The following is a 23788-nucleotide window of genomic DNA, read 5'->3' as shown; positions in this document are numbered from 1 at the left end:
CCCCATCACTCACACTTTGCTCTTTGCTGGCAATGCTCTCCTTCTCTTAACCTGCCTTAAAGTTAGACTATGTTATTTCATGGCAAAGGGCCAATCTCTCCTCCACCATGAAATCTTTTTTTTAAATCTCTTTTACTTCTTACAATTGCTGTTGTCTCAGAACTCTTGCAAGCATTGCTTACTCTCCTCATTGACATTCAACCTTTACACTTGGCAATTTTCTTTCTTCTCATAGATCTCATTCGCCTATGTGAACTGTATTGTACAGATTTGTAAATTTTTATCCCCCTTTTCAATTTCAAGAACATATGCACAGGATTACATTTAGCAGCATACACAAATAGCAGTAGCTTAAACTAAATAGGAGTCGATTGTCTTTCATCTGAAAGAAGTTGAAAAGTAGGCTGTCAAGAGCTTGGTTGTATGGTAGCTCCATAGTCATTAGGATTCCAGTCTCCTGTAATCTTGCTTGTCCTCTATTGTTACTATGCCAGCTTTTGGTTGAGGAAGTGGATGGGCTAGATGTATTTGTTGGAGGGGGGATAGACCCAGCTCCTCTGATTTAAGGTAAGTTTCCAGAAGGAAGAAACCCTAATCTCACTTTGTATTTCAGTGGACACTCATAGTAGTGAGAGAAGATTGGAAATATAGTCCTTGTACAGTGGCACTCTGCATTTATGGTTCAGGTATTAAAGGAGGAGAGTGGAGAATTGAGTAGCAATTTGTACAGTTTGTGATGTTATGTACTGGGTATTTCACCTTTTTTTTCTTTTTTTTAGTTATAAAATTTAATTGTAAAGATCAAGCAGTGGTTATTGGTCAAACCAATCCACATTAATAGCTTTGAGCGTGCAGACAGTAGTTCTTAAAGGTGACAAATACCAAACAGATTCTTATAACACTGTTCAGGATCTAAATAAACGTGATTCTGGACATAATTCAATCCATAAGGCTAACTGAATGATAGTTATCATCAATAATTAAACCAAAGGCATAATTTTCCAAATCACTTTTACTTAAACAGGATAAATTCTAGCTTTTTTAAAGTTAAAGCTACAAAAAATTCAAAGCAATCTATTTTTCTACCTGAGATCAAAACAAGTTTCTTTTTTCCTATGTAAACATAATTCTTGACATTGAGGTAAATCTGAATTCACGTAATATACTTTGTCAAACTTTTCCAAAAAAGTCTAAGCCCTGCTTTAGAGAGAAATTCTCATGTTACACATACATATTTACATATTTTTTCTTCAAAGGCTAATGACAAAATTACGAGGTTAAAGGCATGTAATGGGACCATGATGCTACTAATATGTGAAAATAAATAGTCATTCATTTATACAAAGTGTTCCCGTATGGTGCAATATGAAGTGGGATCACTGTCTATGTACATAAATCACCAAACGTTCAGAAACTAAGCCCACTTTGAGAAAAGTTATTCTGTTATTTTGGAGTAGAGGTTGCCAAGTTGTGATGTATAACAAAAATAGTGTGTATAAAAGCTCCAGAGCATTTCACCTTTTTGAAAGCTCCTAATGTCATCTTTAAGCTCAAAATTGCTTTATATAATCCTTCACATAAGTGATAAAAGTGCTAGCTTCATATACTGATCTAATAATGTTATACTGATGTACTTTGTAAACTGTCAACTTCTATATTTTTTTAAAAAATTTTATTGTAGCAAAATATGCATAACATAAAATCTACCATCTTCACTGTTTTGAAGTGTACAGGGCAGTGGCATTAAGTACATTCACAGTGTTGTGCAACCATCACCACCATCTGTCTCCAGCGCTCTTTGCATCTTGCGGAAATGAAAATCTGTACCCGTTAAATAATAACTTCCCATCCTCCTCTCCCTCCAGCTCCTGGAAACTATCTTTCCACTTCCTATCTCTGTGAATTTTACTACTTTAGCTACTCCGTATAAGTGGAATCATTCGATATTTGTCTTTTTGTGACTGGCTTATTTCACTTAGCACAGTGTCCTCAAGGTTCATCCATGTTGCAGGATGTATCAGAATTAACCTTCTTTTTAAGGCTGAATATAGTATTCCAATATTCCAGTATTTCTATTATTTTAAAAGAAATTCTGCTGTTAAATTCCTCTTTGTAGAGAAACACCTGTTTGTTTTATTGCTTCTTATTTATAAACTGTACATATACTCAAGTAGTCTTTCAATTCCATGTAATTCAATCCCCTTGTTGTTTTTGCGATGGAATTATTTTTCACGCGCTTTTGGTTAATTATAAATAAAATATTCAAAAATGTAAATTACAGATTACAGAAAATACAGTAGCATATGTTAGCAACAACAAGTAACATTTTTTGAATGCTTACTGCATACTAGCATAATGCTGAGTGGTTTAGGTGTATCATTTCATTTAATCCTGCAACTCTATGAGGAAGGCATAATTATTATCTCTATTTTATACTTTAGAAAACCAGGGAATAACAAGGGTGAGAAACTTCCCTAAAGTCATATGGCTAGTTAAGTGACACAGCTAGACTTTGAGCATTCTGACTCTAGAGCCCATGTTCTTAATTACCATATTGAGTTTCAGTGATTTAATTTTTATTATTTTATGTTAGGCCAACTCTTGGAAAGGATAATAATTTGGGGGCTTGGCAGAATATATGTGATATGTACCCTACGTAATAAAAAGTTTTAGGAGAATGGTGGAAATGCCATCTTCTTCTTTTTAATCTTTTTTTATTTTTTTATTTTTTTAAGTAATTCCTGTACCCAATGTGGGGCTCAAACTCACAACCCCAAATTCAAGAGTCACATACTCCTTCCAGTGAGCAGGCCAGGTGCCCCCTAAAATGCCATTTTCTTAGTGATTTTGGTAGAAAAAACCTGACTGGGATATGCTTAGCCTTAAATGTCATGCTAAGTGAAATAAATCAGTCAGAGAAAGACAATTATATGATCTCGCTGATATGTGGAATTTAAGAAACAAAACAGAGGATCATAGGGGAAAAGGGAAAAAATAAAACGACGAAATCAGAGAGGGAGACAAACCATAAGAAACTCTTAAGCATAGGAAACAAACTGAGGGTTGCTGGAAGGGAGAAGGGTAGGAGAATGGGGTAACTGGGAGATGTACATTAAGGAGGGTATGTGATGTAATGAGCACTGGGTATTGTATAAGACTGATGAATCACTGACCTACCTCTGAAACCAATAATAGATTATATTTTAATCAAATTTAAATAAAAATAAATTTTAAAAAATGTCACAGTAAATCTAGTTGAAATCTTTGATTTTTTTAATGTTTTTTTTTATATTATGTTAGTCACCACACAGTACATCCCTGGTTTTTGATGTAAAGTTTGATGATTCATTAGTTGCATATAACACCCAGTGCACCATGCAACACGTGCCCTCCTTACCACCCATCACCAGCCTATCCCATTCCCCCACCCCCTCCCCTCTGAAGCCCTCAGTTTGTTTCTCAGAGTCCATAGTCTCTCATGCTTCATTCCCCCTTCTGATTACCCCCCCTTTCTTTATCCCTTTCTTCCCCTACCGATCTTCCTAGTTCTTATGTTCCATGGATGAGAGAAATCATATGATAATTGTCTTTCTCTGCTTGACTTATTTCACTTAGCATTATCTCCTCCAGTGCCGTCCATGTTGCAGCAGATGTTGAGAACTCGTTCTTTCTGATAGCTGAGTAATATTCCATTGTATATATGGACCACAACATCTTAATCCAGTCATCTGTTGAAGGGCATCTCGGCTCCTTCCACGATTTAGCTATTGTGGACAGAGCTGCTATGAACATTGGGGTGCATATGGTCCTTCTCTTCACTACGTCTGTATCTTCAGGGTAAATACCCAGTAGTGCAATGGCTGGGTCATAGGGTAGCTCAATTTTTAACTTTTTAAGGGACCTCCACACTGTTTTCCAGAGTGGCTGTACCAACTTGCATTTCCACCAACAATGTAGGAGGGATCCCCTTTCTCCACATCCTCTCCAGCAATTGTTGTTTCTTGCCTTGTCAATTGATTTTTAAGCCATGTATTTTATCCTGTTTTGTTTCAATATATAGTACTAAGGATTGAATCATTTTCTCTCCCCCTAACTCCCACCATGTGCTTATTGATGTTCAGTGACTTCATTCAAATAAGGAAATTGATAACTAGTAAAACTTAAATTTATATATCTTCAGCAGATTAGCCCAAAGTTATGAGACCTTAGGACTTGTGAGGTCATAGTAATTGGTTTGGAATTAAAGATGTCTTATTCAGTTCTCAGACTAAAGGTTGCATTCCTAACTTTAACTAACTAATTTCAGAGTTTAAACTTTGATTCTAACAAATGGTTAGTGCAAATTTCTTTTCACTAGAAAAGTAAAACAGGTGGTTCATTGAATCACCACTTAAATTGAGGAGTGAATTAAATGTAACAAAGTAAGCATTAAGTATTTTCAGTTAATATTAAAGACTACTTAGTATATCTGAGTTGAACATCATTTAAAAATAATAGTCATTTAGGGGCGCCTGGATGGCACAGCGGTTAAGCGTCTGCCTTTGGCTCAGGGCATGATCCTGGCGTTCTGGGATCGAGCCCCACATCAGGCTCCTCTGCTATGAGCCTGCTTCTTCCTCTCCCACTCCCCCTGCTTGTGTTCCCTCTCTCGCTGGCTGTCTCTATCTCTGTCAAATAAATAAATAAAATCTTTAAAGAAAAATAACAGTCTTTTAGAAAATGGGTTTAATAGAGTCTTTTAAAATTTTTATTCACTGTTATGTTTTTATTATTTTATGTAGCACATGCCAAAATTTAATTCAATTTCAATTAGTGGATACCATATGCAGGAAGCCGGGGCTGATGCCATTCTGGAACTGGCCTATACTATAGCAGATGGGTTGGAATATTGTAGAACTGGACTCCAAGCTGGTCTGACAATTGATGAATTTGCACCAAGGTGAGTATATTGACCTCAGAGATTGTCTCAATATTAGGAAAATTTTTAGGACCAATTTATGAGTATACAGTTGATCTATTGATAAAATAAATCTGTATTAGTGTCATATTAGATTCTCATGTTTTATTGGAATAATAATGAGAGAATAAGCCAATACTGTGTGTAATTGAAAATCAGAATTAAATTTGACTACTTCTTCGTAAATTAGAGGAATCTTGTTTCCAGCTATTCAGAAAACACAATTACCTGACATATTTTGACAATTAAAATGTAAACATCATATTCCGGTATATTAGCTTTTATTCTTTTAATTTTCCATTCTAGAAAGTAAGTCATTTATTTCATTTTTTTTCTGTTGCACTTAGATAATATAAATGTTTTGGAATGCACAGTGCTATTTAAAACATTTCTGTTTCAAAATAGCTTGTTAATAAAGTTGTATGAAAACTATGGAAAAGCTTGGTGTGCCTGGGTGGCACAGTTGGTTGAGCATCTAATTCTTGGTTTCGGCTTAGGTCGTGATCTCCAGGTCCTGAGATCCAGCCCTGAGTTGGGCTCATGCTCAGCATGGAGTCAGCTTGAGATTCTCTCTCCCTTTCCCTCTGTCCCTCCCGCTTATTTTCTCTCTCTCTCCCAAATAAATAAATTTTTTAAAAAAATATGGAAAAGCTTAACTGAAGTTCATGAAGTGCTTAAACTTGGTGACCAAAAATTGGTCAGCTAAACAATTAATTACTAAATTTTGGTCTGGCTGAGTACCAGCTTATGTGCTGGGAAAAAAATTGTGAAAAACATGACTCTGCCCTCATATTGTTTATAGACTAGTGAATGCTCCTTTATACCAGAGGCTATTATATATATACTATGGCAATATTTCTCAAAGTGTTTAGATTCTTAAAGAAGTTTAGATTCACCTTTAATAGTATACAAATGGAAACATAATTTAAAGGACTCTTCAGAGTCATTACCCTTCCTGGGGTCTTTCAGGTTAAATTGTTTTCATGATTGTATTAAGGCTTTATCTGCCCTTTTCACCTCCATTCTTTTAAAAGTGTACAGTGTTGTTTTCCAGAAGCTACATGATATATGATGTTGCAACAGATTGAATGTAGAAGCAGACATTGATTCCAACTGTCTTCCCTAAAACCACACATTGGATTTGCAAAAATGTAAAACAGTGACTGTTTTATTATAATTTTTTATTTTAGCAAAGTATAATTATTTTTCATAAATGTTATTTATGTTAACATGTCATACGTTTGTTGTTGTTTCTAAATGAATTAATATGTATTGATAGATATTATCCAAGTAAAGATTTCTTGGGGTCTTTCGTAATTTTTAAGAATGAAAAGGTATCCTGAGACAAATATTTGAGAATAGCAGTGTTAAGAACTTCCAGGGGTATGTCAAGAATTTTTATTAGGTTTTAGTTTCTTTACTTAAGGCTCACCTTGTCTTATATAAAGAAACACAGCTTTTTTGCCTCTAGGCACAGGCAAGTAAACTAAATGTGTAACTCCGCTGCAGAATATAAAATAAAAAGTAGTGGGTTTGGGGGCAATTGGAGAAATATATGCCTACACCAAATATATAATTATTCTTTCAAAACAAAACAAAACAAAAAACAAGAAAACTTTGTTGCTATCCAAAGAAAACAAGTTGGTGGTTTTATTCCCTTCATAGGTGACCCGACTTACATACTGGGTGTTCTTAACATATTTTATTTTTGGATAGTGATTCATTCTTTATTTAAGGGCACAAGAGGAACTTTTCTAAAAAAAAAAAAAAAGACAAAAACAAAAAAACATTTGTAAAGTGAATACTTACTACCTGAAGCAAATAATCACAGCTCTTTCTTCTGTGTGTTAAAACTGTACTTTTATCTGTTAGGTTTAAAGTTACTTAAGTATATATGCTTTGATTTTAATTCAGATTTAGTTGTTTGAAATTAAAATCTGAACACTGTTTATTGTGTGATACAGTTAGTTTTATTTTCCATTTTGTATCGTTAAGTATAATCAAATAATGGACTTAACATTACTATTTTAGGTTGTCTTTCTTCTGGGGAATTGGGATGAACTTTTATATGGAAATAGCAAAAATGAGAGCTGGGAGAAGACTCTGGGCTCACTTAATACAGAAAATGTTTCAGCCTAAAAACTCTAAATCTCTTCTTCTGAGAGCGCATTGTCAGACATCAGGATGGTCACTTACTGAGCAGGTATATGTATAATTTAAAGTGTAGGGGTTTAGTAAAGTCATATATTGTCTTACAAGCAACATAGCGCAAATGAAGTAGATTTAAGAACCCATCTGTTAATATTTGAAAATTATGATTATTCTGAAGCATAATGCACATTTATGTTTTTTAACACACATTATAATAAATAAAACTGGCTCCCTCTAGTGGTTAACAATATAAAATCATATAAATTTGCTTACTGTAGTGCTGTTTTACCTTTTTAAAAGTAAAAAAAAAATATATATGATGATGAGGAAGAAGTAAAAGCCATAATTTAGTTAATATTGTCTTAAATAATTTTAAGAGTTAAAATTCTTAACATAAAATTGCCTGATTCACATTTTGTGCATATATATTATTTATTTTAGTTATGTGTTTAAGTATGCATGCAAATAGACCCATTTAAAGACTGTTATCATTTGAGTAATTTCATTCTATTAGAAAATAGTGTGATCTTTTTTCCATGAACTTTCTTTATTATTTTGATACATTAAAAATAATTTATAATTTTAAAGTTACATTGCTTTTATATACTTAAAAGTGAATAAAAAAGTCATATTAAACATGACTTCAGGTACTCATAAATGGAGAAATACAGTTTCAGGTTGGGAGAAACTTTAATAATCATTTTTGTCTTAACTTCCTCATTTTACAGCTAAGGAAGCTAAAGTTCAGAAAAGTCCAATGAATTGCCCAAATCACAATCAGGAAGAGAAAGAATCCTAAAATTTTTATCTCATAGTACATTGTTCAGATGTTTCATTGATCATTTATTAATAAATCATTTGTTGAGTGCCTGTTAAATCTGAAGCCTAACGTAGACATTGGCAAAATAAGTATGCACGAGCCACTGCTTAGTCATAGCATCTTTTATCAACTGTTGCCTTGTTTTGACTTTTTGCTTTTCACTAAATGTTTTAGGATCCTTATAATAACATTATTCGTACTACAGTAGAAGCAATGGCAGCAGTGTTTGGAGGGACTCAGTCTTTGCACACAAATTCTTTTGATGAAGCCTTGGGTTTGCCAACTGTGAAAAGTGCTCGAATTGCCAGGAATACACAAATCATTATTCAAGAAGAATCCGGGATTCCCAAAGTGGCTGATCCTTGGGGAGGTTCCTATATGATGGAATCTCTCACAAATGATGTTTATGATGCTGCCTTGAAGGTCAGTTTCTCCTCTTTGAAACTTTGGTTTTAAGATTTACAGATTTATAAAGATTTATAGGTATTTTGATTTATAAATCAAATCATTTATAGGTTTATATGAAGATTTATAAAATGAGAGAAAAGTTTAGATTCACCTTTAATAGTACACAAATGGAAACATAATTTAAAATGCATTTGTATTTATATTAAATATTTTGTTCAAAGAGTTAAAAAAGCAGTCCTTTGTCTCCTACTTGCATTTTTCCTGCTTCCTTGAATCACTGCATCTTTTTTGTTTGTTTTTATCTCCATATTTTAGAATCACACATATGTACTAGGTCTAATTCCATCAGTTTTAGGCATTATCTATTGCTTTGTAGTATGGTAGTTTAGTATTTTAGCTGATTCTCTCTGCTTTCTCTTGTCTCATAATACTAACAATATGATTATATCTCAATGATACATCCTTCTGAAGTCCTCCAGTGCTCTCATTTGAGTTAGACTGGTTTCTTTCTAGACATGCTAACCATTGCAGTCCTTTGACTTCCCTTTGCCATTATCCTGGGAATTCTTTATACCTCTGCTATGTTGAATCTGCATCCTAAATCCTGTGTCTACCTCTGTTGACTTAGCCCTTGTTATTTTGAAGCATACCTCATAGGAACCTCTTCTAAAAGTCATACATGGGAGATGACTTACGTGAAACTTTGGATGTTTGAAATGTCTTCATTCTACTCTAGTATTTGATGGATAGTCTGTGTTTGAAATTATTTTCATTTGGGAGTGTGTAAGCGTTGATCAGCTTTTTATCCTAGCTTTTTATTCTAGCTTCCACTATTTCTGTTTAGAAATGTGATGCTATTTTCACTCTCAGGAACTTTCTAACAGTTTCAGGATCTCTATTTTTGAGTTGCTGGACTTTGGCGTGTGTGTTTTTCCTGCATTGTACTGAACCTTTGGTGGGCATTTTTTATCTCCCCCATTTTTCATGTTTTCGTAGCCCTGGGAAATTATCTTGTATTACTTTTTTGATAATTTTCTCCCTGCCATTTTTCTGTGGTTTCTCTTTCTAGAACTCCTAATTATTGGGTAGGGACCTCCTTACAAGATACTGTAGTGTTCTTATCTGTTCTGTAACTCATCCATGAAATTCTGTTTTGTTTTCTTGGAGAGTCATCAACTTTAAATTTCTACTTGCTTTAAAATTCATATATCATATTTTTAATTTCCAAAAGTTCATTTTTGTTTTCTAATTTTCTCCCTTGTATATTATACTACTTGTTTCATTAATACAGAATCTAATTTTTTTCTGAGGATATTGATTATATTTTTTGAAGTTTTCTTCTATATCCTGTATTGTCTGTTTTCTCTGTGTGCCTTTTGTACTTAGTGTTATTATTCAGAATGCAGGTTTTTATTTCAACAAGGCATCTTGCACTTGCCTCTTTCTGTACTTGGCGTTTGATAACCCATTGCTTTTCTGCCGAAGTAAACTTTGGTCCATTTCTGCAGGCAGTAAACTTTGGTTCTCTTGACAGAATGGGAGAGGGGTAGTTGCAAATTCTAAAGTAGTCCCCCCTCTTTTTAGCTTCCTGTCTTACAAGAAGAAACAAGTTTAACTTTGTTTCTTTCTGTTAAGTCATATACCCTTCCACCATTCACTTCCCCACCATCTCATCCCTTCCACCATTCATTTTCCCACCATCTCGCATATACATGAGGCTGTAATTAAAGGTTTAGATGTTTCCTAGTATCAGTGAGGATGGAGTTAAATCATTACTCTGCTGCTCAAATCAAAAATAAAATTGCATTTTGAAATACACTTTTTAAAGAATATTTATGTGACCATGAATACTTCACTTATGTAACTGAAGATGAGAGAATTGATGTTATTTTTAGTTTACTCCTAAGACTTGAGTGAGAGGTTCTGTGTTTTCTAGAATCTACATCTTAGTTTTTCTATTTTCAAGTAACTTTAATTTCTTTTTTTAATTGGCATATCATTGTGTTAGGTTAAGATACACAACATGATGATTTGATATATGTATGAATTGCAAAGTGATTACCAGAATAAGTTTAGTTAATATCCATACTTCACTGTTATAAGATTTTTTTCCTTGTGATAAGAACTTTTAAGATCTACTGTCTTAGCAGCTTTCAGATACACAGTATTGTATTGTTAACTCTGTAGAATTTTTCTCTTTCTTTTCTTTTCTTTTCTTTTCTTTTCTTTCAGTTTTTATTTATTCTTATTTAAGTAATCTCTACACCTAACGTGGGGCTCAAACTCACCAATCTGAGATCAAGAGTTGCATGCTCCCCTTGACTGAGCCAGCCAGCCACCCCTAACTCTGTAGAATTTCTAATTAATGCTCTTGAAGTCAACTTAATTCTTTTCTTATGAAACAATAAACTTAGCACTAAGATAGTTTATGACTTTATTAATATTAGTAATTATGTGATGTAACTAATTTGTATAGTTTATAAAAATATCTTTATATTCTTTTCCAGTTGTATTAATCTATTTTTCTTATTAGCTCATTGATGAAATTGAAGAGATGGGTGGAATGGCCAAAGCTGTAGCAGAAGGAATACCTAAACTTCGAATTGAAGAATGTGCTGCCCGAAGGCAAGCAAGAATAGATTCTGGTAAGATAAAATGAAAATGTTTATGTGTGAAATCCAGTATTTAAAAGGAAATATTAATTTCTGTTTGAAGATAACATATGTAATTAATAAAACAAAAATAATGGAAAAATGGAATTGGACAAAATGTTTCTCATCTCTATCTATCTTCCTATCTCTCTATCTCTCTATCTGTCCATCTCCCTGTTTGTATTTTTACATGCATGGATGCACACGGGTAAGCATATGTAGAGTACGTGTGGAGGTATGCCCATTGTGTATATATACGTGTGTAAGTGGGTATTTCCAGTGTTTTAAAGGTGATATTATTATTGGTCATTGTGCTTTGCATTGGAGTATTTATTTATTCATTCAGTCAGTCAACACTTACTTACCATTTAGCATTTGAGGCATTGTACTATGTCTGGGCATACAACTGTGAATAGGTCAGATATGCTCTCTGCACCCTTAGAGTTTACATTTTAGTAAGAGAGAGAGAAAAGGAACAATTAAATAAATAAACAAGATAATTATAGATTGTGATGAGTTCAATAAAGGAAATAAGAGGAGGGGGTGGGTGGCAGGATGTCTTTAGATACAGTAATAATCTGGTATTTTGAGGCATACTATGTTAAGGAAATGTCTTTATAATTCTGGTTTATTACTTACAAATTTTAAAAGTACTTTTTTTAAAAGTACTTTTTGTTAAAAGTGGCTGTAAGAGAATTCAAGAATATACTGGAAACGCTATGGGATGTTAATCTTCTTCCTTATAAATCTTGATGTAGCTGCTATTATTATTTTAATTTTCAGTGTTAGAAGAGGGTTTATCAGAAACTCTGGGGAAGCATATAGTTTGAGAGAATAATAAAAGTCCTCCCTTACAGAGATTCTGATACATATCTGTTCTTTCCCCTCTCATCCCCATTTTATTGGGATTTGCTTTGCTGATCTATATTGAAGCTTCATTAAGATTTAAGAATACTACTTAAAAATATTAAGCTTATAAGGAAAGTATGTGATGTTCAAAGCTTTACTATTAGGCAATTATTTGTGAATAGAATCTACATATTATTTTCCTCTGGGAAATTAATAGGTTCTGAAATAATTGTTGGAGTAAATAAGTACCAACTGGAAAAAGAAGAATCTGTGGAAGTTTTGGCGATTGATAATACTTCAGTGCGTAGCAAACAGATTGAAAAACTCAAGAAGGTAATAATAGCTATAATTTTTTGAGTGCTTTCTGTGTTCTGGGCAATGTGTAAGCCCTTACATTGTCTTGCTTAATCCTTACGACAACCACGTGAGGGGGGTATTGTTTCCCAGCATTTTAAAGTTAAGGAAACTAAAGGTAAGGGAGATTAAGAAACTTGTCCGGAATAAATAATTGAATAGCCAAGACTCAAATCTAAGTCTGTTGACAGCAAACACTCCTATTTTAAATCATGACAGCTGCCTATGTGAAACTTATATATTGTTATTAAAAACCACTATCATAATAATAATACCTCCCATAATTTACAGATTAAAACAGAGGCTTAAATGTTTATGTAACTCACTCAAAGTTAACAACAAAATTAAGTTCAGAGTATCTAAAGCCAGGGCTTCTCACTGTAATTTGTTTCCACTAGACCATGGTTTCTGATACTACTATGAAAGAATCATTTGGTTTCTGGTTTTTTTTTTAGGTCAAATATATTTTAATGGTGCTTTAGTAAGATATAGTTTATAAATGGAACATTTATTCCTATTGAAACTAGAGTACTATCCTAACTTTATTTCCAATTTCTTGCCAAGATGAATCAATGTATATGAAATACCAAGATAGATAAAACATATTCTTATATTGTAATTTATATATTTCTATTGTATGAAGCTACTGTGGTCTCTTAATCTCTGGCTTTTATAATTACTGTTATTTCTAAGGCAAGAAACTTGATGTTCTTTAGCGATCTTTAATGGTTTTCCTCAGTTTACTTTCCCTGTGATAGTTTTAAGATCTGACTTTTTTCCCCTCTTCAGTTTAGATGTTCTTTAGGAATCTGATAGAATTTGTTCAGTTAGACCAAATGCACAACTATCATCTTCCATTTTTTTAAATGGCAGATGTTTAATGATACTATTTCCATTTTCACCCTCAGTCAGGAGATAATAACTCCTCTCTCACATTTTCGTCATTTTTTTAAAAGGTCCTACTTAGGATGTAGCATTTTATTTTCAGTCATCACAAAAGTCTCAACATTTATTATATTCGGAAAACTCCTTCAACTCTCTTATACTTTAGGCTTTTATTAACTCTGCACCCTCACAGCTTGAGGGGTTCCATTTGCCATAAATGATGTTAAACTTTATTTCAGGCAAGAGAGAAATTCAATAGTGAAAATGGAGTTGGGTTTTTCCTTGCCCTTAGTATAAGATTTCTGGTCCACTTCTGCTTATAGATATTATATAATTGTAGTAGCATCTTGAGCAGTATCATATTTTAGACTCTTTTATAGATGGTGTAAACTTGTAAAAAATTGGATTTTAGAAAACTTTGTATAGGCAGGTTGTTGGCAGAGCAGAGTAGAGCTAGGACCTGAGGGGGAAGTTTTTTTTTTTTTTTTTTTTTTTTTTTAATTTTATTTTTTTTTTTTTTTTTTTTTTTTTTTATTTTTTTTTTTTTTTTTTTTTTTTTTTTTTTTTTTAATTTTATTTTATTATATTATGTTAATCACCATACAGTACATCCCCAGATTCCGATGTAAAGTTTGATGCTTCATTAGTTGCGTATAACACCCAGTGCACCATGCAATACGTGCCCTCCTTACTACCCATCACCAGTCTATCCCATTCCCCCACCCCCTCCCCTCTGAAGTCTTCAGTTTGTTTCTCATAGTCCATAGTCTCTCATGTTTCATTCCCCCTTCTGATTACCCCCCTTTTCTTTATCCCTTTCTTCCCCTACCGATCATCCTAGTTCTTATGTTCCATAGATGAGAGAAATCATATGATAATTGTCTTTCTCTGCTTGACTTATTTCACTTAGCATTATCTCCTCCAGTGCCGTCCATGTTGCAGCAAATGTTGAGAATTCGTTCTTTCTGATAGCTGAGTAATATTCCATTGTATATATGGACCACAGCTTCTTAATCCAGTCATCTGTTGAAGGGCATCTCGGCTCCTTCCATGATTTGGCTATTGTGGACAATGCAGCTATGAACATTGGGGTGCATATGGCCCTTCTCTTTACTACGTCTGTATCTTTGGGGTAAACACCCAGTAGTGCAATGGCTGGGTCATAGGGTAGTTCAATTTTTAACTTTTTAAGGGACCTCCACACTGTTTTCCAGAGTGGCTGTACCAACTTGCATTCCCACCAACAATGTAGGAGGGATCCCCTTTCTCCACATCCTCTCCAACAATTGTTGTTTCTTGCCTTGTCTATCTTTGCCATTCTAACTGGCGTAAGGTGGTATCTCAGTGTGGTTTTGATTTGAATTTCCCTGATGGCTAATGATTTTGAACATTTTTTCATGTGTCTGTTAGCCATTTGTATGTCTTCATTGGAAAAGTGTCTGTTCATATCTTCTGCCCATTTTATGATTTGTTTATTTGTTTCTCGTGTATTGAGTTTGAGAAGTTCTTTGTAGATCTTGGATACCAGTCCTTTATCTGTGGTGTCCTTTGCAAATATATTCTCCCATTCCGTGGGCTGTCTCTTAGTTTTTTTGACTGTTTCCTTGGCTGTGCAGAAGCTCTTTATCCTGATAAAGTCCCATAAGTTCATTTTATCTTTTATTTCTCTTGCCTTTGGCGATGTGTCGTGAAAAAGGTTGCTCTGGCCGATGTCATAGAAGTTGTTGCCTATGTTCTCCTCTAGAATTTTGATGGATTCCTGTCTCACATTGAGGTCTTTCATCCATTTGGAGTTTATTTTTGTGTATGGTGTGAGAGAGTGGTCAAGTTTCATTCTTTTGCATGTAGCTGTCCAATTTTCCCAGCACCATTTATTGAAGAGACTGTCTTTTTTCCACCGGATGTTTTTTCCTGCTTTATCAAAGATTAGTTGCCCAAAGAGCCGAGGGTCCATTTCTGGGTTCTCTATTCTGTTCCATTGGTCGATGTGTCTGTTTTTGTGCCAGTACCATGCTGTCTTTGTGATCACAGCTTTGTAGTACAGCTCGAAATCCGGCATTGTGATGCCCCCAGCTTTGTTTTTCCTTTTCAACAGTTCCTTGGAGATTCGGGGCCTTTTCTGGTTCCATACAAATTTAAGGACTATTTGTTCCAGTTCTTTGAAAAATGTCCTCGGTATTTTGATCGGGATAGCATTGAAAGTGTAGATTGCTCTGGGTAGTATGGACATTTTAACTATGTTAATTCTTCCAATCCATGAGCATGGAATATTTTTCCATCTTTTTATGTCTTCCTCAATATCTTTCAAAAGTGATCTATAGTTTCTAGGATATAGGTCCTTTACGTCTCTGGTTAAGTTAATTCCAAGGTAACGTATGGTTTTTGGTGTTATTGTAAATGGGATGGATTCCCTAATTTCTCTTTCTTCAGTCTCGTTATTCGTGTATAGAAATGCAACTGATTTCTGGGCATTGATTTTGTATCCTGCCACCTTACTGAATTGTTCTATAACTTCTAATAGTTTGGGAGTGGATTCCTTTGGGTTTTCCATATAGAGTATCATGTCATCTGCAAAGAGAGACAGTTTGACTTCTTCTTTGCCGATTTGGATACCTTTGATCCCTTTTTGTCTTCTGATTGCTGTTGCAAGGACTTCTAGTACTATGTTGAATAATAGTGGCGAGAGTGGGCATCCTTGTCGTGTTCCTGATCTTAAGGGAAAGGCTTCCAGCTTTTCCCCATTGAGAATAATGCTTGCAGTAGGCTTTTCATAGATGGCTTTTATGAGATTGAGAAATGTACCCTCTATTCCTACACTCTGAAGGGTTTTAATCAGGAAAGGATGCTGTATTTTGTCAAATGCTTTTTCTGCATCAATTGAGAGGATCATATGGTTCTTGAGTCTTTTCTTGTTGATATGATGTATCACATTGATTGATTTGCGAGTGTTGAACCATGCTTGCATCCCAGGTATGAATCCCACTTGGTCATGATGGATAATCCTTTTAATGTACTGTTGGATTCTATTAGCAAGGATCTTGTTGAGGATTTTGGCATCCATATTCATTAGAGAAATCGGTCTGTAATTCTCCTTTTTGAGGGGGTCTTTGCCTGGTTTGGGGATCAAGGTAATATTAGCCTCATAGAATGAGTTTGGTAGCTTTCCTTCTGTTTCTATTTTTTGAAATAGCTTTAGGAGAATAGGTATTATTTCTTCTTTGAATGTTTGGTAGAATTCCCCAGGAAAACCGTCTGGGCCTGGAGTTTTATTATTTGGAAGGTTGTTTATCACTGACTCAATTTCTTCATAGTTAATTGGCCTATTTAAGAAATCTATTTCTTCCTGTTTCAGTCTTGGTAGTTTATAGGTTTCCAGGAAGGCCTCCATCTCTTCCAGATTGTTTAGTTTTTTGGCATATAGCTGTTGATAAAAGTTTCTAATAATCCTTGCAATTTCAATGGTGCTGGTCGTGACCTCTCCCTTTTCAGTCATAATTTTAATAATCTCAGTCCTTTCTCTTTGTTTTTGGACAAGTTTTGCCAGTGGTCTATCAATTTTATGGATTCTCTCAAAGAACCAGCTTCTAGTCCTGTTGATCTGCTCTACTGTGCTTCTGGTTTCTAATTCATTGATTTCTGCTCTAATCTTGGTCAACTCCTTCCTTGTCAGTGGGTTAGGCCTGTCCCTCTGTTGCTGTTCCAGTTTCTTGAGGTGAGAATATAGAAACTGCATTTTAGATTTTTCTATTCTTTTGAGTGAGGCTTGGATGGCTATGTATTTCCCCCTTAGGACTGCCTTTGCAGTATCCCATAGGTTTTGGACCGTTGTGTATTCATTCTCGTTGGTCTCCATAAATTGTTTAATTTGTTTTTTGATTTCCTGGTTTATCGAGTCATTCTTGAGCAGGATGGTTCTTAGCCTCCAAGTGTTTGAGTTTCTTCCAGGTTTTTCCTTGTGGTTGAGTTCCAATTTCAGAGCGTTGTGGTCTGAGAATATGCAGGGGATAATTTCAATCTTTTGGTATTGGCTGAGACCTGTTTTGTGTCCCAGAGCATGATCTATTCTTGAGAATGTTCCATGGGCATTTGAATAGAATGAGTATTCTTTGGTTCTGGGGTGTAGTGTTCTATATATATCTATGAGGTCCAACTCGTCGAGTATGGCATTCAAAGCCTTTGATTCTTTGCTTAGTTTTTGCCAGGGTGTTCTGTCTATTTCTGATAGTGGGGTGTTGAGGTCCCCTACTATTACTGTGTTCTTATCTATATGTCTCTTTATTTTGGTTAAGAGTTGGCTTGTGTATCTTGCTGCTCCCCTGTTGGGGGCATATATATTAATAATTGTCATATCCACTTGTTGAATACTTCCTTTAAGAATAATATAGTGCCCTTCTGTATCTCTCTCTATGGCCTCTAGTTTAAAATCCAGTCTATCTGATATGAGAATTGCTACTCCAGCTTTCTTTTGAGGTCCATTTGCGTGGAAGATGGTACTCCATCCCCTTACTCTAAGTCTGAATGCATCTTTGGGTTCAAAATGAGTCTCTTGTAGACAGCAAATGGATGGGTCATGTCTTTTTATCCAATCTGCAACCCTGTGGCGTTTTATGGGAGAGTTTAAGCCATTTAGATTGATAGAGATTATTGACAGATATGATTTTAATGATGCCATTTCTCTTTAAAGTCTTTGTATCGGTTGTGACTTGCTGCTCTGTATCACTCTTGGGGCCTTTTTACCTTTATAGAGCCCCCCTTAATATCTCCTGTAGGGCTGGTTTCGTGGTTACGAAATTGGTTAATGATTGGCGATTTTGGAACGTCTTTATTTCTCCATCAATTCTGAATGACAGCTTTGCTGGATAAAGGATCCTTGGCTGCATGTTTTTCTCTGAAAGAGCTTTAAAAATGCCCCCCCAAGCCTTTCTCTCATTCCAGGTCTCTGTAGACAGGTCTGACGTAATCCTGATACCTTTGCCTTGGTACGTGAGAAATTTCTTTGCCCTGGCCGCTTTCAATACTGTATCCTTGGATCTAATATTTGCGAATTGCACTATGACATGCCGTGGCGTAGGTTTGTCCTGGTTGAGCTTGGATGGGGTCCTCTCTGCCTCTTGGACACGAATGCTTGTTTCCCTTGCTAGATTAGGGAAGTTTTCAGCTACAATTTGTTCAAATATCTCTTCTAGACCTCTGTTTTTCTCCACCCCTTCAGGGATGCCGATGATTCTGACATTGGATCGTTTCATAGAGTCAGTAATCTCCCGTAATCTACATTCGTGGGCGTGGATTTTTTTAAGACCAGCTTCTATTTTCGTTTTTTCTTCTACTAACCCATCCTCCAATTCGCTAACGCGTTCCTCTGCCTCGGTGACCCTGGCCGTCAGAGCCTCTAGTTTTGACTGCATTTGGCTCATAGAATTTTTAATTTCTGTCAGATTCGCTCTCATTTCTGCCCTTAGGGATTCTATATTCTCAGCAACGCTTTCTCTGATGCTTTTTTCAAGTTTACTCATCATCTTGACCATTGTTGCTCTGAATTCCATTTCTGATAATTGGGATACATCCATATGTATTAATTCTGTGGCCGAGGCCAATTCTGTGGCAGAGGCCACAGACTCATTATCTTTTCTTTGCTGGGGGGGACTTCTCCTTCTCGTCATTCTGATGAAGAGAGATTGCAGGGTTGTCCAGAGCCCAAGTGTTGACTGGGACCCAGGCCGTGCGCCCTTGTTTTATAGAGATCTTAGGGATGTGGGCTTCTTCCTTAAAGAGTTTATTTATTTATTTGAGAGAGAGAGAGACAGTCAGCAAGAAAGGGAACCCAAGCAGAGGAGTGGGAGAGGAAGAAGCAGGTTCCCGGTGGAGAAGCCCGATGAAGGACTCCTTACGGAGCGTTGTGATCACACCCTAATCCGAAGACAGGTGCTTGGTGACTGCGCCACTCAGGCGCTCCGGGTTGTGGGCTTCTTGATTTTTCAGCCTGCCTTCTGGGGGAGGGGCCTGCCTGCAGGTACTCAGAAAACCCTGTTTGGGTAGAGTCTCTGTGTCCCTTGCGAGGGGGGATGGGGATGGGCACCCTGTGAGCCGGTATTTCCGGGCTTTTGTTCTCTGGCGGCTTTCCCTGGCGGTTTGCTATGCCTCTTCTGAGAGAGCAGCAGCGGCTGAAATTCAGCCTCTGTCTCAGAACAGAGGGATCGCGGATCGTTCTCCACTGATGTTCTGGCCACTTTAACTCTGTTTCTGTTGGTGCTGCTCAACCCTGTAGCATCCCGGGCTGTGCGCCCCACACCCGGCGTCCCAGCCCTCACTTCCAGGGCCGGCACGTCTCTGTCCTTTGTGTTTCCAACCCCGCCCGCCGCCAGCCATGAGGGGGAAGTTTTTGACCATGCTTTTCATTGTCTTTTTGTCTCTGTTGCAGTATTTCTCATTGTCTCTTGTCTCTTTTTCTCTCTTTTTGGATTATTTTTATTTTTTAAGCCCAACACGGGGTTTAAACTCACAACCCAGAGATTAAGACCTGAGCTGAGATCAAGAGTCCGACACTTAACTCACTGAACCCCTCTTTGGATCATTTTTAAATAAAGAAAAACCATACATATGCATATTATTACCAATATGTTGTTAATTAGCTAAGGAAAACAACATATAACTGAAGTATTCTCTAAGCTGTAATCTATTATTATTACTTTTTCTTCCTTGTCACTATTATTCTTTAGTGTGCCTTTGAAATTACGCATGTAAAAGATCTACTTGTTTTCCACGTCTTGTTACATTAGTAAAGCCTAAATAGCATGTACTGCTTGGGAGAGTCACCACTATTATTGATTGTTAACCTGCTTGTTTCTGATTTATCAGGGTTATGCAGAATTCAGTATTATTTTAGGAAGTCCTTAAATGTTTATTGAATGAATGAATGAATGAATGAATAAATTGAATGAGTATCAGACCTAGGATACATATTATTCTCTCCTTTTTTTTTTCCTTTTGTTTTGAGTTTAGGATTATGGGACAATTTCTTTGTGATGTATATTGTTATCCAATTTCCTGATCTCTATTTTATGCTCTATTCACTTAAATTGTCCCTTTTCTTGACCCTTTTCATAAGGTCAAATCCAGCAGGGATCAAGATTTGGCTGAACGTTGTCTTGCCGCACTGACTGAATGTGCTGCCAGTGGCGATGGGAATATTCTGGCTCTTGCAGTGGATGCAACTCGTGCAAGGTGAGGGTATTTAAGTTTGGAGATTTCCAAATACCAGAAATTGACCAGTTTGGCTTTTCAAAGTGTACTTAAATAAAAGGTTGATCATATAAACCATGTGAACCTAAACGAAAATATTGTAAACTCAAATGAAGTTAGTTTTTATTTTTCTGAAGTATCTATGCACTTACAGCATTCATGGTTTTTTTTAAGCATATAAACATTAAGAGGCTTTAATCTTCTTAAATAAAATTTAAAAATGTAACATTAACATTTAAAATATACCAAGCTTATATAAAGTTCTCAGGTTTTGAGAAAGTCTATGTTACAAGGGAAAATACCTTCAGGTCATTAGTAACTAGCTAATGTAGGTCTAAACATTTCTATAAATAAATGAATAAAACAGGGCAAAAGTGATTGCTTTTGTCAAATTCAGTTACTGGCAAAATAAGGTAGTGAGAACTGTTTAGGTACATGTACTCATTTCCCTCTCCAGAGAAAAGCCAAAAGTTGGTCATTTAGCAGCTAGATGGTAATGAATTATAAATGAACTCATGTATGTTCTTCACCAAGGGCATCGTGGAACCTTTCTGAGCAGGAAACATGCTTAAGCTCTCCCCTTCCCTTCACTGGATGAAAGGTAGCGTGCTGAGCACCCCAGAAACCCATGTGCCACAGTGTGGTTCAGGACCCAGCACAGCCGCGCGGCCAGCTAGCCAAACAGCGAGGTTCCTGAAGACATTTTATTCATGCACAGTACTTGGCTATCACCAGGGTTTGAGCAGATAGAGTGTTATTCGTGACACCCTAGGGTCCCTGTTCTGTAAGCATGTGGTGCTATTAAAGGTGTATTAAAAATCCACAAATAGATCCTGTACTGTAACCACAGAAAATTTTCTCCCAATACATGATGTCACTAAATGAATTATTTTTGCTTTTGTTATTTATAGCTTAATATAATGAACTTTTTTTTTAACATGTTGTTTTAAGTGCTTAAAGGGTAGAGTAAATAGTATGTGGGTTGGGTTTTTGTTTTTTGGGTTTTTTTTTCCCAGTTTTAAGTTCTTAAAAGAAATAAAACTTCTCTGCTTACAGTCCTCTAATGGTCTCCCATGCCTTTTAAATTAAAACCTAATCTTACCATGGCCTGCAAGATTGTGTGAGATATGACTCTGCTTCCTTCAAATGCTGTGTGCCCAGTGTCCTTCTTTCTAGTTGTAGAACAAAGAGCATGTTTTTCTACCTCTTGAACTTTTGCATTTAGTACTTTCTTTTTCAAACAGTTTTCCCCCTTATATTCCCTTGAGTTTCTCCTTCTCGTCATTTAGGTCTTAGTTAAAAAGTTATTATCTTTATATCTTCAATATCTTTAGAATAGCTTTCCCAGAGACCCCATTTCACCTGTTTCAGTGTGTTCATAGTGCTTATTAGCATATGAAATTCTTATTAATTCATTTGTGTGCATGTGTGTTGTCTATATCCCCTGACTAAATGATAAGCTGTGTAAGAGCAGGTTATCCCCCCACTCCCACCCCAGTCTTATTTATCATCATATATCTAGCACTTACCATGCTTGGCCCATATTAGGCACTCAATAATTGTTGAATGAATTAGTAAACAAATGGATGGAATATGCTAAAAGACTTACTTTCTATCAAAATGTATCAGCAGGAGGGACCCCTGTGTGGCTCAGGCAGTTAAGCGTCTCACTCTTGATTCCAGTTCAGGTCATGATCTCAGGGCTGTGAGATCAGGCACTGTGTTGGGCTCCACACTGGATGTGGAGCCTCCTTAAGGTTCTCTCTCTCCCTCTGCCTTACCCTCCTCTCTTTCTCTCTGTCTCAAAAAAAAAAAAAAAAAGTATCAGTGGGAACTTTGCTCTCTTTACCTATCTGTATTGTTAAGTGGTGAATTATTCAGTAACGTTTACGTGCTTATTTACTTATAGTTTTTAAGTCATTCAGTTATTTTTTAGTTAACAAATGTTAAAAAGATTATTGTGTGTAAAGGCATCCAGAATCATTTTTCGTAAATATTCTGAGGAAAGATGCTTTCATCAATGTAGTAAAAAAAATTCTTATTTAAGCGAAATAGTCAGAGAAAGACAAATACCATAAGATTTTTGATAGCATATTTTTTACTTAGGTAATAAAGTATATCTAATTATATTGAATATTAAAGTAAGTAAATATTTTTATCTCAAATGATGATGTTAATAGAATCTGTATTTTATAATTTTAATATTTTAGATGTACAGTTGGAGAAATCACAGATGCTATGAAAAAGGTGTTTGGTGAACATAAAGCTAATGATCGTATGGTGAGTGGAGCATATCGCCAGGAATTTGGAGAAAGTAAAGAGATATCATATGCTATCAAGAGGTAATATGTGAAATTTCTTTCACCAGAATGTCTTTTCTGTTAACATAATCCCCATGAATCAACTACAGGCTTAATTTTCTCACATACTATTTGGAAAATGTTTGAATTGACTTTCCTGTTAGTCTGTAGTTTTACTAATGTAGTATTTTGAATTTTCACCATAGTTCCCTTTAGGAGTTTCTCATTTAAAACAAATGTTTGTAGATCCAAGAATACAGTATTGAAAGCGGCCAGGGCAAAGAAATTTCTCACGTACCAAGGCAAAGGTATCAGAATTACGTCAGACCTGTCTACACAGATCTGGAATGAGAGAAAGGGTTGGGGGGGCATTTTGAAAGCTCTTTCAGAGAAAAATGTGCAGCCAAGGATCCTTTATCCATCAAGGCTGTCATTCAGAATTGATGGAGAAATAAAGACCTTCCAGAATCGCCAGTCATTGACCAATTTCGTAACCACGAAACCAGCCCTGCAGGAGATATTAAGTGGGGTTCTATAAAAGTAAAAAGGCCCCAAGAGTGATACAGAACAGAAAGTCACAATCTATAGAAACAGAGACTTAACTGGCAACATGGTATCATTAATCATATCTCTCAATAATCAGTCTCAATGTAAATGGCCTAAATGCTCCCATAAAATGCCACAGGGTTGCAGATTGGATAAAAAGACATGACCCATCCATTTGCTGTCTACAAGAGACTCATTTTGAACCTAAAGATACATTCAGACTGAAAGTAAAGGGATGGAATACCATCTTTCACGCCAATGGACCTCAAAAGAAAGCTGGGGTAGCAATTCTCATATCAGACAGATTGGATTTTAAACTAAAGACTATAGAGACACAGAAGGGCATTATATTATTCTTAAAGGATGTATCCAACAAGTGGATATGACAATTGTAAATAATATATGCCCCCAACAGGGGAGCAGCAAGATACACAAGCCAACTCTTAACCACAATAAAGAGACATATAGATAAAAATACACTAATAGTAGGAGACCTCAACACTCCACTATCAGCAATAAACAGATAATCTAAGCAAGAAATCAGCAAAGAAACAAAAACTTTGAATGCCATACTCGATGAGTTGGACCTCATAGATATATATAGAACACTACACCCNAAGAACCAAAG

The 23788-nt window shown here is 35.7% G+C and overlaps 1 protein-coding gene across 4 annotated transcripts in view; it reads left to right on the top strand.

Moving 5' to 3' along the window:
* The window catches only part of MMUT (methylmalonyl-CoA mutase), a 40543-nt gene that overhangs the window by 6052 nt on the left and 10703 nt on the right, over positions 1-23788 (top strand). For all 4 annotated transcript variants that reach the window (XM_011220002.3, XM_019795503.2, XM_011220001.3 and 1 more), the window contains 7 exons: positions 4782-4939; positions 6989-7160; positions 8103-8351; positions 10870-10981; positions 12054-12169; positions 20181-20296; positions 22525-22656. In XM_011220002.3, coding sequence (XP_011218304.1) covers positions 4782-4939; positions 6989-7160; positions 8103-8351; positions 10870-10981; positions 12054-12169; positions 20181-20296; positions 22525-22656 — 1055 coding nt within the window. The remainder of the gene's footprint in view (positions 1-4781; positions 4940-6988; positions 7161-8102; positions 8352-10869; positions 10982-12053; positions 12170-20180; positions 20297-22524; positions 22657-23788) is intronic.

The sequence above is a fragment of the Ailuropoda melanoleuca genome, chromosome 19 (genome assembly GCF_002007445.2).
Source record: "Ailuropoda melanoleuca isolate Jingjing chromosome 19, ASM200744v2, whole genome shotgun sequence".
Taxonomy (NCBI): Eukaryota; Metazoa; Chordata; class Mammalia; order Carnivora; family Ursidae; genus Ailuropoda; species Ailuropoda melanoleuca.
Note: the sequence above shows the minus strand (reverse complement) of the source record. Positions and strands in the feature narration are given on the sequence as shown.